At 39.2% G+C, this 15,498-nt stretch overlaps 1 protein-coding gene across 2 annotated transcripts; it reads right to left on the minus strand.

Annotated features, from left to right (window-relative positions):
* Positions 1 to 622: 622 nt before the first annotated feature.
* Positions 623 to 15,470, minus strand: zcchc17 (zinc finger, CCHC domain containing 17). 2 transcript variants are annotated; one of them, XM_057828439.1, is made up of 7 exons: positions 15,114 to 15,470; positions 14,733 to 14,881; positions 14,173 to 14,273; positions 14,012 to 14,103; positions 13,815 to 13,915; positions 13,602 to 13,741; positions 623 to 8,056 (listed from the first exon to the last, which is right to left on the minus strand). In XM_057828439.1, the coding sequence occupies exons 2-7, from the start codon at positions 14,869 to 14,871 to the stop codon at positions 7,889 to 7,891; spliced, it is 741 nt and encodes a 246-aa protein (XP_057684422.1). In that variant the 5' UTR covers positions 14,872 to 14,881; positions 15,114 to 15,470; the 3' UTR covers positions 623 to 7,888. The 2 variants fall into 2 exon arrangements, with proteins under 2 accessions (XP_057684422.1, XP_057684421.1); XM_057828438.1 differs by having other exon boundaries at positions 14,733 to 15,470.
* Positions 15,471 to 15,498: the final 28 nt, after the last annotated feature.

Genomic DNA, 15,498 nt, shown 5'->3' on the forward strand with positions numbered 1-15,498 from the left:
TCATAATATCAAATATATTCTGCTTGGTTTTCTTAAATAGCATTTATATCATAGTTTATTTTATATTGGGTGTGTTAGAGTAATACAAACAGTCAAACAGTAAATACGAGAAAAGATAGTAGTCCCTTCATGTCTTAGTGTATTACCAACAGTAACCTTGGAAATGGTGGTCCCAGCTCCTTTCAGGTCATCGACCAGCTCCTCCTGTGTAGTTCTTGGCTGATTCCTCACCAATCTTAGGATCATTGAGACCCTACGAGGTAGGTCTTACATGGAGTCCCAGTCCAAGGGAGATTGACAGTCATGTTTTGCTTCTTCCATTTTTCAATGATTGCTCCAACAGTGGATCTTATATCAGCAGGCTGTTTGGCAATTGCCCTGTAAGCCTGTCCAACCCTGTAGAGGTCTACAATTTTGTCTCTGGTGTCTTTTAACAGCTCTTAGGTCTTGACTAAGTTAGGAATTGGAGTCTTCCTGATTGTATGGTGTGGACAGGTGTTTATATGCAGCTAAATGGCTAAAACAGGTCAAAAAGTCTGACTCCAAAAGTCCACGTCCACTCCACTTACTCATTGGACTTTCTAAAGGCGACTAACAGGTCTTTGAGGCTCACAATTGTAGCCAACATAAATTCTTATTTGCAGCAGTATAATACAAATAGTTAAAAAATTATGCAGTGATTTCTGGATTTTTTTTCCCTCTAGATTTGTCTCTCACAGTGGACAAGCATTTCTCATTTCTAAGTGGGAGAACTTGCAAAATCGCAGGGTGCTCAATTACTTATTTTCCTCACTGTATTTGTAGCGGATATATGGAATAATCAATCTGGCGTGCCAGGTTAACGTTCTTGCACAAAAAAGGCAAACTTAAAAAAATTTCCGATTGCACGCTAAATATTCTTGCCAAGAATTCCCTGATGTTTTTCTTCAAATCATGGCAAGCACACACCTCAGATGCTCTTTTCCATATTCCAACGGGACGTTTTTCAAGCCACAGTCAAGGAATCTTAAACCGCGTTTTTGCCAAATGTAGTGCGCAGCATCTGGAAATTATAAATCAAGGCTGAAAATATTTTTCAGACACCGACAGGAGGAGAATTGACTTTTTATGAGGCTCATTGTCCTGGTGCAACCTGCAAATGAATTAATTCAAAGAAACATGGAGGAAGTATGGGGCACGCTACACTTCCTGTTTAAGTTTTTACTGCTTCCTCAGTCACCTTGAGCCGATGTCAGGACATGAAAAAGTGTAAACCTGGATGAGGATTTCACTCACGAGGGGCAGGGTGGTCGCTTCCTGCCATATTGCTTCCAGCTATCCGGTTACAAGATAACAAAATGAAGGATGTCAGTGTTTTGTCTTGTCAGCAACGTGAGTGGAAAACAGGTCAAAATGATACTTTTTCTTTCTTTCTTTTTTTTAAAAGGTGTACTTTTCCATGATGACACAGATCCGATCAGGTGATCGGAAATCGGGCGCAGTCACTTAATTTTCAAAGGATTACAATCGGGTAAAAAAGATCAGCCATAGACTTCATAATGTATTGATGGGACACGGGGTGCGGGACCGATAAATATGGGGCATGCATTGTTGGCGAGGCCGTCAAAGCTGACCAAATGAAATCACAAAGAGCTTTTTTCGTTGAAAATTCTTGTGAATAAATGCTTAAATCCCTGAATTCTTTATAGATATGCATATATAGAAAAGCAAAAAAACGTGCAGGAAAAATTTATTTTACGTAAATATGTCGAAGTACAATGCTAGTCTGTTAGTAAAATGTAGCTAGCGGCCACCTTATGTAAACACAGCTTTTCCGGTAAAAACTCTTGTTAATAAATGCTTAAACCCCCGAATTCTTGATAGATACGGAAGTGAAACAGTCTCGATTCTTGGTTAAAAGCAAAGAAAACCTTGCAGTTAGCATTTATGTTACGTAAATATGTCGAAGAACAATGCTAGTCTCTTAGTGAATGTAGCTATCGGCCGCCTTATGTAAACAGAGCTCTTCCGGTGAAAATGCATGTAAATAAATGCTTAAATCCCCGAATTCTTTATAGATATGGACATAAAACAGTCTTGATTCTTGGTTAAAAGCAAAAAAAACAACAAAAAACGTGCAGTTAGCATTTATTTTACGTAATTATGTCAAAGTACAATGCTAGTCTGTTAGCGAATGTAGCTAGCGGCCACCTTATGTAAACAGAGCTTTCCCGGTGAAACTTTTTGCAAATAAATGCCTAAATCCCTTACTTCTCCATAGATGTGGACGTAAAAGTCTCGGATCTTGGTTAAAAGCAAAAAAAAAAAAAAAAAAAAAGGTTCAGTTAGCATTTATTTTATGTAATTATGTCAAAGTACGATGCTAGTCTGTTAGTGAATGTAGCTAGCGGCCGCCTTATGGAAACAGCTTTTCCGGGGAAAATTCTTGTGGATAAATGCTTAAATCCCCGAATTCTTGAAAGATATGGACGTAAAACAGTCTTGATTCTTGGTTAAAAGCAAAAAAAAAAAAAAAAAACATGCAGTTAGCACATATTTTAAATATTGCGAACTATGATGCCGATGCAGTAGCAGCTAATTTCTCTCATTGATTTTTTTCACATTTCAAAATGCATGCATGGTATGAAAAATATAATTACCTTGAATCCTCCAAAAAAAAAATCACTCTTGATGCAATCCTTCCTGTTTGTATACAGTACAGCTTTTGTACTTTTTCAACAGAAATCCGGTGTTAGACCGCTGCATGTGTACGTGTTTGTGAATAGCTCCTCTTGATGTGGGCGGCCCGTTACTTGAAGGCGAGGTGCAGTGCATGACCGATCTGAACCGTCAATACCATTATGAAGTCTATGGATCAGCTTTATATCATGTATTTATTCAAGTATTATCTCATTGGCTGCCATTAACTGCGATAGAAATCCAATCCATTTTGACTGGGACCGCCCCCCCAGTCAAACGGCATTGGACGTCTATCGCCGTCAAAGGCAGGGAAACTTGATCGCTCAATGCAAGCCTCCACAATTTTTTAAAAATGTATGTCTATAACTGTCAGTGAAAGAGCTATTATCAATAAAATAATCCTGAGGTATAACGCAAAAAATACACAGTACATTTTAAACTCCATATTTACACAACAAACTTTTTTTTCTTGTAAATAACTTTTTTATATGGCTGTAATATTGGATAGCTTTGTTTAAATGGGGGGTCGGGACATAATTTGGAGGTGCTATTTTTCCCTCCTTAATACATTTCCGAGGTATCGGGTCGGGACTTGCATGCAAAAACAAGATGGGGACATACCTCCGTGAAGTTGGCCCCCAATCAGACACAAATTTATGTGAAAATGATGTCATATGATAGCATTTTTAAGGTATTGAGATATTAATTTCGAGTGCTGACATCACACAGCCCCCCATTTACAGTGGGGCAAATAAGTATTTAGTCAACCACCAATTGTGCAAATTCTCCGACTTGAAAAGATTAGAGAGGCCTGTAATTGTCAACAAGGGTAAACCTCAACAATGAGAGACAGAATGTGGGAAAAAAAACAGAAAATCACATTGTTTGATTTTTAAAGATTTCCAAATTAGAGTGGAAAATAAGTATTTGGTCATCTACAAAAAAGCAAGATTTCTGGCTGTCAAAGATGTCTAACTTCTTCTAACGAGGCTCCACTCGTTACCTGTATTAATGGCACGTGTTTTAACTCATTATCGGTATAAAAGACACCTGTCCACAATCTCCATCAGTCACACTCCAAACTCCACTATGGCCAAGACCAAAGAGCTGTCGAAGGACACCAGAGACAAAATTGTAGACCTGCACCAGGCTGGGAAGACTGAATCTGCAATAGGTAAAACGCTTGGTGTAAAGAAATCAACTGTGGGAGCAATTATTTGAAAATGGAAGACATACAAGACCACTGATAATTTCCCTCGATCTGGGGCTCCATGCAAGATCTCACCCTGTGGCGTCAAAATGATAAGAACGGTGAGCAAAAATCCCAGAACCACACGGGGGGACCTAGTGAATGACCTACAGAGAGCTGGGACCACAGTAACAGAGGCTACTATCAGTAACACAATGCACCGCCAGGGACTCAAATCCTGCACTGCCAGACCTGTCCCCCTGCTGAAGCCAGTACACGTCCAGGTCAGTCTGCGGTTTGCTAGAGAGCATTTGGATGATCCAGAAGAGGCCTGGGAGAATGTTTTATGGTCAGATGAAACCAAAATAGAACTTTTTGGTAGAAACACAGGTTTCTCGTGTTTGGAGCAGAAAGAATACTGAATTGCATCCAAAGAACACCATACCCACTGTGAAGCATGGGGGTGGAAACATCATGCTTTGGGGCTGTTTTTCTGCAAAGGCACAAGGACGACTGATCTGTGTAAAGGAAAGAATGAATGGGGCAATGTACCAAGAGATTTTGAGTGAAAATCTCCTTCCATCAGCAAGGGCATTGAAGATGAGACATGGCTGGGTCTTTCAGCATGACAATGATCCCAAACACACAGCCAGGGCAACAAAGGAGTGGCTTCATAAGAAGCATTTCAAGGTCCTGGAGTGGCCTAGCCAGTCTCCAGATCTCAACCCCATAGAAAATCTGTGGAGGGAGTTGAAAGTCCGTGTTGCCCAACGACAGCCCCAAAACATCACTGCTCTAGAGGAGATCTGCATGGACGAATGGGCCAAAATACCAGCAACAGTGTGTGAAAAGCTTGTGAAGAGTTACAGAAAACGTTTGGCCTCCGTTATTGCCAACAAAGGGTACATAAAAAAGTATTGAGATGAACTTTCGGTATTGACCAAATACTTTTTTTCCACCATGATTTGCAAATAAATTCTTTAAAAATCAAACAATGTGATTTTCTGTTTTTCCCCCACATTCTGTCTCTCATGGTTGAGGTTTACCCATGTTGATAATTACAGGAATCTCAAATCTTTTCTAGTGGGAGAACTTGCACGATTAGTGGTTGACTAAATACTTATTTGCCCCACTGTATATCTTATAAGTTAATTTTATTGCTGACATCGCGTTTGGGGTCATCAACATGTTTTGCCCCCCTGCCACAAAAGTCAAACTCCGCCAATGACCTTAGTGTTGTAAAAAGTTTCAATTGTGTTGCTATAGTTTTGAAGATATTTACAATTCTTTTACAGGTCAATTCGAGGTCAACCAGCCCCCTATTTTCATTAAAAATGGCTAAAAATGGTGCAAATCGTTTATGCTGTAAAACGTTTAGTTTGTACTATTGTTTTTGAGGTGTTGAGCTATTATTTTCGAGTGATGACATCACACAGCCCCTAATTTATTCGAAAATGGACATAAAATGGTGCCATTCTTTTATGCTACGTTTGTGCTGCTATCGTTTTACACACAGCTGGCCAAAAGTATTGGCACCCTGTCAATTCTGTCAGAAAACGCTCAGTTTATCCCAGAAAATGATTGCAATTACAAATGCTTTGGTAGTAATATCTTCATTTATTTTGCTTGTAATGAAAAAACACTGAACAGAATGAAAAAAATTTTTTTGTCATTATCATTTTACACAAAACTGAAAAAATGGGCCGGACAAAAGTATTGGCACCCTCAGCCTAATACTTGGTAGCACAACCTTTAGACGAAATAACTGCGAACAACCGCTTCAGGTATCCATCAATGAGTTTCTGACAATGCTCTGCTGGAATTTTACACCATTCTTCTTTGGAGAATTGAAGGGTGGCTTCTCCAAAACTGCCATTTTCAGATCTCTCCACAGGTGTTCTATGGGATTCAGGTCTGGACTCATTGCTGGCCACTTTAGAAGTCTCCAGTGCTTTCTCTCAAGACCATTTTCTAGTGCTGTTTGAAGTGTGTTTTGGGTCATTGTCCCGCTGGATGACCCATGACTTCTGAGGGAGACCCAGCTTTCTCACACTGGGCCCTACATTATGCTGCAAAATTTGTTGGTAGTCTTCAGACTTCATAATGCCATGCACACGGTCAAGGAGTCCAGTGCCAGAGGCAGCAAAGGAACCCCAAAACATCAGGGAACCTCTGCCATGTTTGACTGTGGGGACTTTGTTCTTTTCTTTGAAGGCCTCGCTTTTTTCCTGTAAACTCTATGTTGAAGCCTTTTCCCAAAAGACCAGAGAACATTCTTCCAAAACGTTTTCGGCTTTCTCAGGTAAGTTTTGGCAAATTCCAGCCTGGCTTTTTTATGTCTCTGGGTCAGAAGTGGGGTCTTCCTGGGTATCCTACCATAGAGTCACTTTTCATTCAGATGCCGACGGAGAGTACGGGTTGACACTGTTGTACCCCCAGACTGCAGGATAGCTTGAACTTGTTGGGATGTTAGTCAAGCTTTTTTTATCCACCATCCGTGCAATCTTTCGTTGAAATCTCTCGTCAATTTTTCTTTTTCGTCCATATTTAGGGAAGTTAGCCACAGTGCCATGGGCTTTACACTTATTGGTGACACTGCGCACGGTAGACATAGGAACATTCAGGTCTTTGGAGATGGACTTGTAGCCTTGAGATTGCCCATGCTTCCTCACAATTTTGCTTCTCAATTCCTCAGACAGTTCTTTGGTCTTCTTTCTTTTCTCCATGCTCAATGTGGTACGCACAAGGACACAGGTTGAGTCAACTTTAATCCATTTTAACTGGCTGCAAGTGTGATTTAGTTATTGCCAAAGGGAAGTAACAAGTGCTGTTAATTACACAAATTAGAGACGCATCACATGATTTCTTTTCAAAGGGTGCCAATACTTTTGTCCTGCCAATTTTTGGAGTTTTGTGTAGAATGATAATGATTCAATTTTTTTTCCATATTATTTTTTTGTATTCATTGCAAGCAAATTAAATGAAGATATTAATACCAAAGCTTTTGTAATTGCAATCATTTTCTGGGAGGAATCGAGCATTATCTGACAGAATTGCAGGGGTGCCAATACTTTTGGCCAGCAGTGTACATATAAATTTCGAGTGATGACGTCACTTGCAGCTTTTCCGTATCAAACTCCCATAGCTGATAGAGCGCAACAACTCTCTCACTAACATAGGGGTGTCCCAACAACTACAAAAAACGTAGCACTAGGTCACGTCATCACTAAAATGTCTCAAGACCCCCACTTATTGCAAAATGGACCTGAAGGGATGCCATTTGTTTGTGCTACGTTGGATGCGAAAAAGCTGCAAGTGATGTCATGACTCGAAATTAATATCTCAATATCTCAAAAACGATGGCAGCAAAAACAAAACTTTTTACAGCACAAACGAAGCATAAATGATTAACACCATTTTAAGCCATTTTTAATCAAAATGGAGGGCCGGTTGACCTCGGATTAACCTACAAAAAAATCATAAACGATAGCACCACAAACAAAACTTTTTACAGCACAAACGATTGGCATCATTATCATATAAATTAACTTCTGATGGGGAGCCAACTTCACAGAGGTTGAGGACATCTCAGGACATAAATTAACAAAAGTAGGAAGAGGTTCCTTGATCTTTAGATGGAAATAAGATTATTTGTATTCTGAGTACTTTATAAAGTACTCAGGATACAAAGCTCCCCAAATCTTAAGTGGAAAAGCAATGAGTACTTTTACTTCAAGAAACCTATGATTCAACAGAACCAGGTACCAGAACCAAAAGTTCTATAAATTGAGGTGGAAATACAATGTCTACTTTCAGTCTTGTCTTGTCAGCAACATAAAAAACAATGTAAGCAGATCTGGTCTTGGGACATTTGAGGTCATGGACTCACCGTTCCGAGCGAAAAGTTCCAAGAACCAAATGTTTGTCTCGCCAGCAACATAAAAATGACAATAGAACATTAAAAATCCAAACTTGAAACTGAAATGGTCCTCAGTGCCGGCCATTTTGCATGCGTGCGCTTCATCTGTGCTTGTGCGTTTTATGTTTCTTGTGTTTTTTCTTGCGCTTGTTGTCATCGTCTCGCTCGTGACATCTCCTCTTGGGTTTGCACTCACCGCCGTCGCTGGTGCTGCTGTCGCTGTCCGATTCTTTCCTCTCGCGTTTCCGCTTTTTCTTTGTCTTCTTCTCCTGGCGGGTTAGAGTAGGAACATTGCGTCAGTCGCTAACTCGCCGTCACGTGTATATTCATCACTTTTATCATTACAGGAAATAGAATAGTGCTGCAGCAACTAGCAGACATTTGGGGAGTACGGAATACATTTTCGAGAGGTAACATGAAACGGCACAAAAAGCAAAATTGAACAAGCAATGCTCCTCAACTCACTTTAACATAGTTCATTAAAACCAAGATTCCATATGATGGTAGCAAAGTAATGCTTTACTATTTTTGGTCATCTGCATAAAATCACTAATATACAGTGGGGCAAATAAGTATTTAGTCAACCACTAATTGTGCAAGTTCTCCCACTAGAAAATATTAGAGATTCCTGTAATTATCAACACGGGTAAACTTCAACCATGAGAGACAGAATGTGGGGAAAAAAAACAGAAAATCACATTGTTTGATTTTTAAAGAATTTATTTGCAAATCATGGTGGAAAATAAGTATTTGGTCAATACCCAAAGTTCATCTCAATACTTTGTTATGTACCCTTTGTTGGCAATAACAGAGGCCAAACGTTTTCTGTAACTCTTCACAAGCTTTTCACACACTGTTGCTGGTATTTTGGCCCATTCCTCCATGCAGATCTCCTCCAGAGCAGTAATGTTTTAGGGCTGTCGTTGGGCAACACGGACTTTCAACTCCCTCCACAGATTTTCTATGGGGTTGAGATATGGAGACTGGCTAAGCCACTCCAGGACCTTGAAATGTTTCTTACGAAGCCACTCCTTTGTTGCCCTGGCTGCGTGTTTGGGATCATTGTCATGCTGAAAGACCCAGCCACGTTTCATCTTCAATGCCCTTGCTGATGGAAAGAGATTTCCACTCAAAATCTCTCGGTACATGGCCCCATTCATTCTTTCCTTTACACAGATCAGTCGTCCTGGACCCTTTGCAGAAAAACAGCCCTAAAGCATGATGTTTCCACCCCAATGCTTCACAGTGGGTACGGTGTTCTTCGGATGCAATTCGGCATTCTTTTTCCTCCAAACACGAGAACCTGTGTTTCTACCAAAAAGTTCTATTTTGGTTTCATCTGACCATAACACATTCTCCCAGTCCTCTTCTGGATCATCCAAATGCTCTCTAGCGAACTGCAGACGGGCCTGGACGTGTACTGGCTTCAGCAGGGGGACAGGCCTCAGATCGAGGGAGATTATCAGTGGTCTTGTATGTCTTCCATTTTCTAATAATTGCTCCCACAGTTGATTTCTTTACACCAAGCGTTTTACCTATCGCAGATTCAGTCTTTGTGCAGGTCTACAATTTTGTCTCTGGTGTCCTTCGACAGCTCTTTGGTCTTGGCCATACTGGAGTTTGGAGTGTGACTGACTAATATTGTGGACAGGTGTCTTTTATAAAGATAATGACTTAAAACAGGTGCCATTAATACAGGTAACGAGTGGAGCCTCGTGAGACCTCATTAGAAGAAGTTCGAACTCTTTGACAGCCAGAAATCTTGCTTGTTTGTAGTTGACCAAATACTACTCTAATTTGGAAATAAATTCTTTAAAAATCAAACAATAGGATTTTCTGTTTTTTTTCCACATTCTGTCTCTCATGGTTGAGGTTTACCCATGTTGACAATTACAGGCCTCTCTAATATTTTCAAGTGGGAGAACTTTCACAAGTAGTGGTTGACTAAAATACTTATTTGCCCCACTGTACGTAAGTGACTGTCATATTTGTGTATTTGAAGTTAGTATTTTACTGCCCCCTGGTGGCCAAAGTGCACAATAACAATAAAGCAAAAATCATTATGCATATATCGGCTCATATTTCAGGGTTTCTACAGGTATCAGCAAATCTCATTTAATGCTTCCTAATGCCACTTTTAACACTACTTTAAACTAATTTAAAGACCACACAAATTGTAAGTAGAGTTGTCCGATAATCACTTTTTAACCGATAACCGATATCGTCCAACACCAAAAATCTAAACTGATACCGATGTATGCAGTTGTGCACTTAACAAATTATGGCTTATTACTGCGATTCCCCGCTGGGTAAATTAATAATGATAAATGTAACAACTGCAAGGTTTTCCGATAAGCATTCTGTGAAAAATAAGACAACTTCAACTGAAGTTATGGGAATAGTGCCAACATTGCACCATGATATTTGCTTTTGAAATCAAAATTGTGCAAACATCTGTTTTTTTGGATGAAGTACAAGGGCAAAGTGCCAATAAAGCACTGCCATATGGCTCACACAGTGCTTCTGGCTCAAAATAATAACAAAGGAACGCAGCTTCGATACAGTGAATGAAGTATGAATGAGTCTATAATTCGTTGTTTTTTAATCATTTATCGTTCATTTATTTTTGCACCATGAATGCAAATGGTCTGCTCACATAACAAATCCCTATCATCTTAGTTAAGAGACATTTTATCATCAATAAGCATAACCTCTGTGCTAATCTGTGACCAGCCCTTATACAAAGGCAGAAGGATTCTACATATACTTTGAAGGCAACAGGGCCAAACAGGCCCAAAACCGATAATGAAAAAAAAACGATATTGATATTACCCGAAATCATTTTAAAATGCGTTTATTGGCCGATTTTATCAGCTGATATCTCGTAATTAGATGTGCAACAATTAATCGATTAATCCAGAACTAATCGATTCACAAATCAATTGACAACTATTTTCACAACCAATTAATCGTTTAGGTCCTTCTTTACCTTAAATATGTCTAAATTCTTGAAATTACAACATATATATATATAACTCAGTTGTAAATATCAGATTTCTTCATTATGTTTTTGTCAAGTCAAAGTAAAACAAACAAAAATCTCCTTTTACTTTGGAAAACAACAATTCACACTTTTGCCAATTTTTGGACATCTTACTGTCTAAACTAGCTTCTTAATAAGGCTGCAACAACTAATCGATTAAATCAATTAATAAACTAGTTGTAGAATTTGATCATCGATACAGTTAATGAAATAGTCATCCATTTTTGTCTTCATTAATACTTATAACATGCCGAAAACAACTTCAAGGCAAATTGTGAAGGTAATTGAAAGAAGTGACATTTATCCGATTAATCATTTAATTGTTCGATTAATCGATTATGAAAATAATCGTTAGCTGCAGCCATACCCGTAATAATCTCATCTTATCCCGGCTTACTATCGGCTCTCTTATGCCGTAATGATCTTATCCCAGCTAGGGATGGGAATTGATACGATTTTTACGATTCCGATTCCATTATCGATATTGCTTAACGATTTGATTCTTTATCGATTCTCTTATCGATTCTAATTTCAGGAAAAAGAAGAACAAACATTTTGATTGGCATCAAGTTTGTTTAATCAGAAGTCACAACCTTACAAACTCACAACGAGGTCAAAAGAGGCCTAAAGCCTCAATGTTAACTGTGGCAATAAGTGGCAAATACGCAAGAATGTGTAACATTTTACTGAAACATTTTTCTAATAGAAATAAAAAATATTGGTATATTTTGGCATATAGGTCATTGTTCTGCCTTTGGCAATGTCCCCAAACTTTTTCCTGTGAGGGCCACATAACTATTCCCTTCTCTGATGAGAGGCCGGGGTCAGTTTGTAACAGAAAAAGTGTGACGATTGCAGGAGTGCGTAAATGTAAAAAAATTATTGTTTTTCAGAAAGCCACAATCAAATAACCCTCTGTGGATTCTTCACGGAACAAAAGTAAATAAAATAAAAATAATAATATAATATAATAATAATAAATAATAATAGCACTATTAATTAAATACATAATAACCAAATAACCCTCTCTGAGTTATTCACTGAAAAAGGCCAGGAAATAAATAACGCTACTGAGGGAGAAAAAACACAAAAAAAATTCAAAATGCTCTCTGGAATTGTTCAGGGGGCCAGACCAAATATGGAGCCGCGGGCTGTAGTTTGGGGACCCCTGTTTTTATTTACTAGTATACTGAAATGCATGCCTTTTAGTTTTTATGGTGCTTTCACGCTCAAGTGGTGGCGCCCTTGCGCTTCCTCACGCGAAGAAGAACGCGCTCACGTGAAGAAGAAGAAATGCCGCATCCAAGCGAATGAGCGAGTTAGTGAGAAAGGGAAACACTGCCACGAGCCTACGTTCTTTGTTAATGTTTGTAAAATATCTACAGAGCCAACGCCTGTATGTATCATCTTCTGTGTTGTTGTTGTGTGTTTCCACTCGCGATCGGACACTTAAATCCAGTTGTGTAGTGGTTTAAACGATGTGCAAATGCTGAGCGAACGCATGCTAACTGTTTGTTATTACTGTGTTAGCAGCTAATCATCACTGATTTACGTTGATGCAAACCTGTTTGTTATTGGGGACGAAATTGATTTGTGTCATTTCTATTTTTAGTTTCAAGTGATGGTTGAATAAAGTCAGCAAATTATACTAACGTCTTCTGAATCGTCATTTGGGAGTTTAGCTAGCTGTATAGCGAGGACTAAGCCTTAGCGTCTCGGTGAGGACAGTGCAGTCTATTCCCTCCCGATGCAGTTATTTCCATCTCACAATGACTGCAAGTCGCTTTGTTGTAATTTTTCCTCGTGAAGTGAAGACACACTTTCAAGCGTTCGAACCTACGTGCTGTCATTGTTATGTTTACGGCGGCAATGCTCGTGCTAAACTATCATAACCTTTCATTTTCACCCTTTTTCCTGGTGAAGTGTAGCCAAACTTTGGAGCGAGTGGTTCTTGGCGCCATGCTAGTTTGATGCGTCTGGACAACAAGACACGTCACGGCGCAATATGCGTCTTTAGGGATCTTTAAAGGGATCGTTAAGGCTTTTTCATTGTGATGTCGAGGCCTCGAAACACTCGGAACCGGTTCCGAATTGGAATCAGATTTCGATTCCCATCTCTAATCCCAGCTACCCGATAATATCAGACAACTCGAATAGATAATGTAAAAAAAAAAAAAAATTTTAACTGTAAAGTTTAAATATTTTTAATGCCTTAAACATTTAGTTTAATGCTTTAAGGCCTGAATTTTGACAACATCCATTTAATGACCCGCATAAACCCTGTATTTAAACTATGCAATTACTATATTTGACAAAGTATGGTGCTATTTTCCTGACCAAATTACAGTTTACAACATTTTGAATTTTTGGGTGGTGTCTAAAACAGATCTAATGGAATTTCCATTCATTTTTATGGAATAAAAATTGTGAGTGTTTTGAATGACGAGCGTGGTTATGAAACAGATTAAACTCCTATGTCAAGGGAATGTAATATTTTCCCAGACAGCTTGAATATTATTTCAAACCAATTATAAAAACAAAGGCTGACTAGAAAAAAGTAAACTGGTAGTGCCTAGATGCAAAACTATTAGTTACTACTACCATAACGCACATTTACAACTTTTTAATGCATACTTTTCTTGATTAATTTTACCTTCTATTTACAATCTGATCAGCTACTATCTTTCAAACCTGTCAATAAGAGCAAGACCAATCTGCTTCATCCTAAGAGGTTTGCCACCCACTCAGGTGAGCTTGCGAATTCACTGTACCTTCTTTTTCTTCTTCTTGTCTTTGTCTTTCTGTGCTGCTGTTGCAGATGTCTGCTGTTGCTGTGGCTCCTCGTCGCCCTCTTCAGGCACTAGTGCGTACTGCAATCCGGGAGCAGAAAAGCAGTCCTTAGTAAAATGGCCTAAAGTGGAGACATGACATCAGTGAATAAGTTGATTTCAATGAATGTAAATACTTCAAGCTTTTATGAGCACCTTTGCAGCCACATTTAGTGCAGGTGGTATTGAGCACAGCTTCTAGCGTGATCCTATTGCCCGTGTGGTCTCGAAACTGCCTCCGCCGCCTCGCGTCCTGCCTGCACATGTGCACACAAGAACAAGGTAATAACATATTCCTGTATATTACAATACAGACACATACGCATGCACAAAATAACATGAATGCAACATACTCAGCCATAACATTGTTGGGGTCCAAGTCCCGGCCTGTTCCTTGATTGACAGATTTCATCGAGAAGGACAGTTTGACCTTGTCACCATTTATCTGCGAAGCAGAAAACATATCAATAAAAAGTTCACAGTCTTGTAGGTATCTGTGTACGTGTGTAATTACCTCTCTTCTGATGACTTTAATCCACACTTTCTCTCCAACATCCACAACTTCTGCGGCGCTCTCGATACGTGTGGCTGACATCTCGCTTACATGGACCAGACCTGAATATATACAGTATTTACATTTAAAAACAAGGAAGAAAGAAGCCTTGGTATTTAATTCAAGCCCTCACGGTGCATTCATGAGAAGTGGGAATTGTGGAATTTATGGATGCCCACTACTAATTTGGTATTGGAAGCCCAATTCTGCAACAAAGTCCAACATGAAACCCAAACCCAAGTTGAAACACGAAACGGAAAGCTTTGACTTCAGTTTGCCTAAACCTTAATTTGAATTTGTTGTACTTTACTAGCCTAAAACGCTTCTTACAAATCACAAGACTTTGTTAAAATCATGAATCAAAAAGACTATTTCCCAGTAATCTTGAATGCATCATGAGTCATTTTCAGGATTCTGCACCATTGTTTTGACTCTTGGCGTCTCATATCTCTTGAATAATGTACATACTGCATGAAAATCAGTAAAAGCATGAAGTCATCACTTTGCAATTTCTCATTCACCTTCCTTTTTGTAGCCTGGCAGGCGCACAAACGCTCCATACGTTTGCACGGAAACCACTTCCCCCTTTGAGATGCTGTAGAGCGGAGGCAAACCTTCCAGTCCCGCGGGCTCCGGTGGTGGCCCGTCACTGTCAGACATCTTGATATTTCTAACAACAGTGTACTAATAATATTATTATCGTTTGAAAAATATGTTGTTAAATCTCATTGACTGCAAGCTAACGTCAACACATTCAAGCACCTCCTCGACTGGCTGAAATTGAAAATCGTACGACTAAAAAACTAGTCAATATACCTCATTTGTTAATGAAATTCGACTTAACGTCCATATCATATACTGCGAAATCTTAAATAAGGCGTTAAATCGCTGAAAACACTCACGCTTTGTGCTAGCAACACCTAGCTCCAGTTTCACTTCCGGTGCATCACAAGCTGAAGCCGAACATTGTAGCCAATTGTCGTCACCCTTAAACAATTTAGACCAATCATATGGCTTGAGTGTTATCCTTAGTCCCGCCTTTGGTTGTAAAGCATTTTAACCAATCATCGCACCTACTAAGAAATTTGATTTTCTGGAGGCATTTATCTCGGTCTCATTTCCTCTTTTTCTTTATTGCGTTTAACCTGTTTGTCTACCTCAAGTCTAATTAAATTCAATTGATTTAAAGAAAGTACTATTATTTAGAGCAACTCCACGACTCGTCGAAAATGCCCTCTATTCTTCCGGCCAATCAGAGAACGGCTTGTTTTGATTCGACTTCCGGGT

This window comes from Corythoichthys intestinalis, chromosome 22 (assembly GCF_030265065.1).
Source record: "Corythoichthys intestinalis isolate RoL2023-P3 chromosome 22, ASM3026506v1, whole genome shotgun sequence".
Lineage (NCBI taxonomy): Eukaryota > Metazoa > Chordata > Actinopteri > Syngnathiformes > Syngnathidae > Corythoichthys > Corythoichthys intestinalis.

Bases quoted from the DNA above. Each gene is read 5' to 3' on its own strand.
- zcchc17 (XM_057828439.1), bottom strand. From the start codon at position 14,871: ATGTCTGACAGTGACGGGCCACCACCGGAGCCCGCGGGACTGGAAGGT. The intron at 14,274-14,732 runs GTGAATGAGAAA...GTATATATTCAG, and splicing joins GCCAGGCTACAAAAAGGAAG to GTCTGGTCCATGTAAGCGAG. The intron at 8,057-13,601 runs GTACAGTGAATT...CTAACCCGCCAG, and splicing joins ACAAGAAGAAGAAAAAGAAG to GAGAAGAAGACAAAGAAAAA.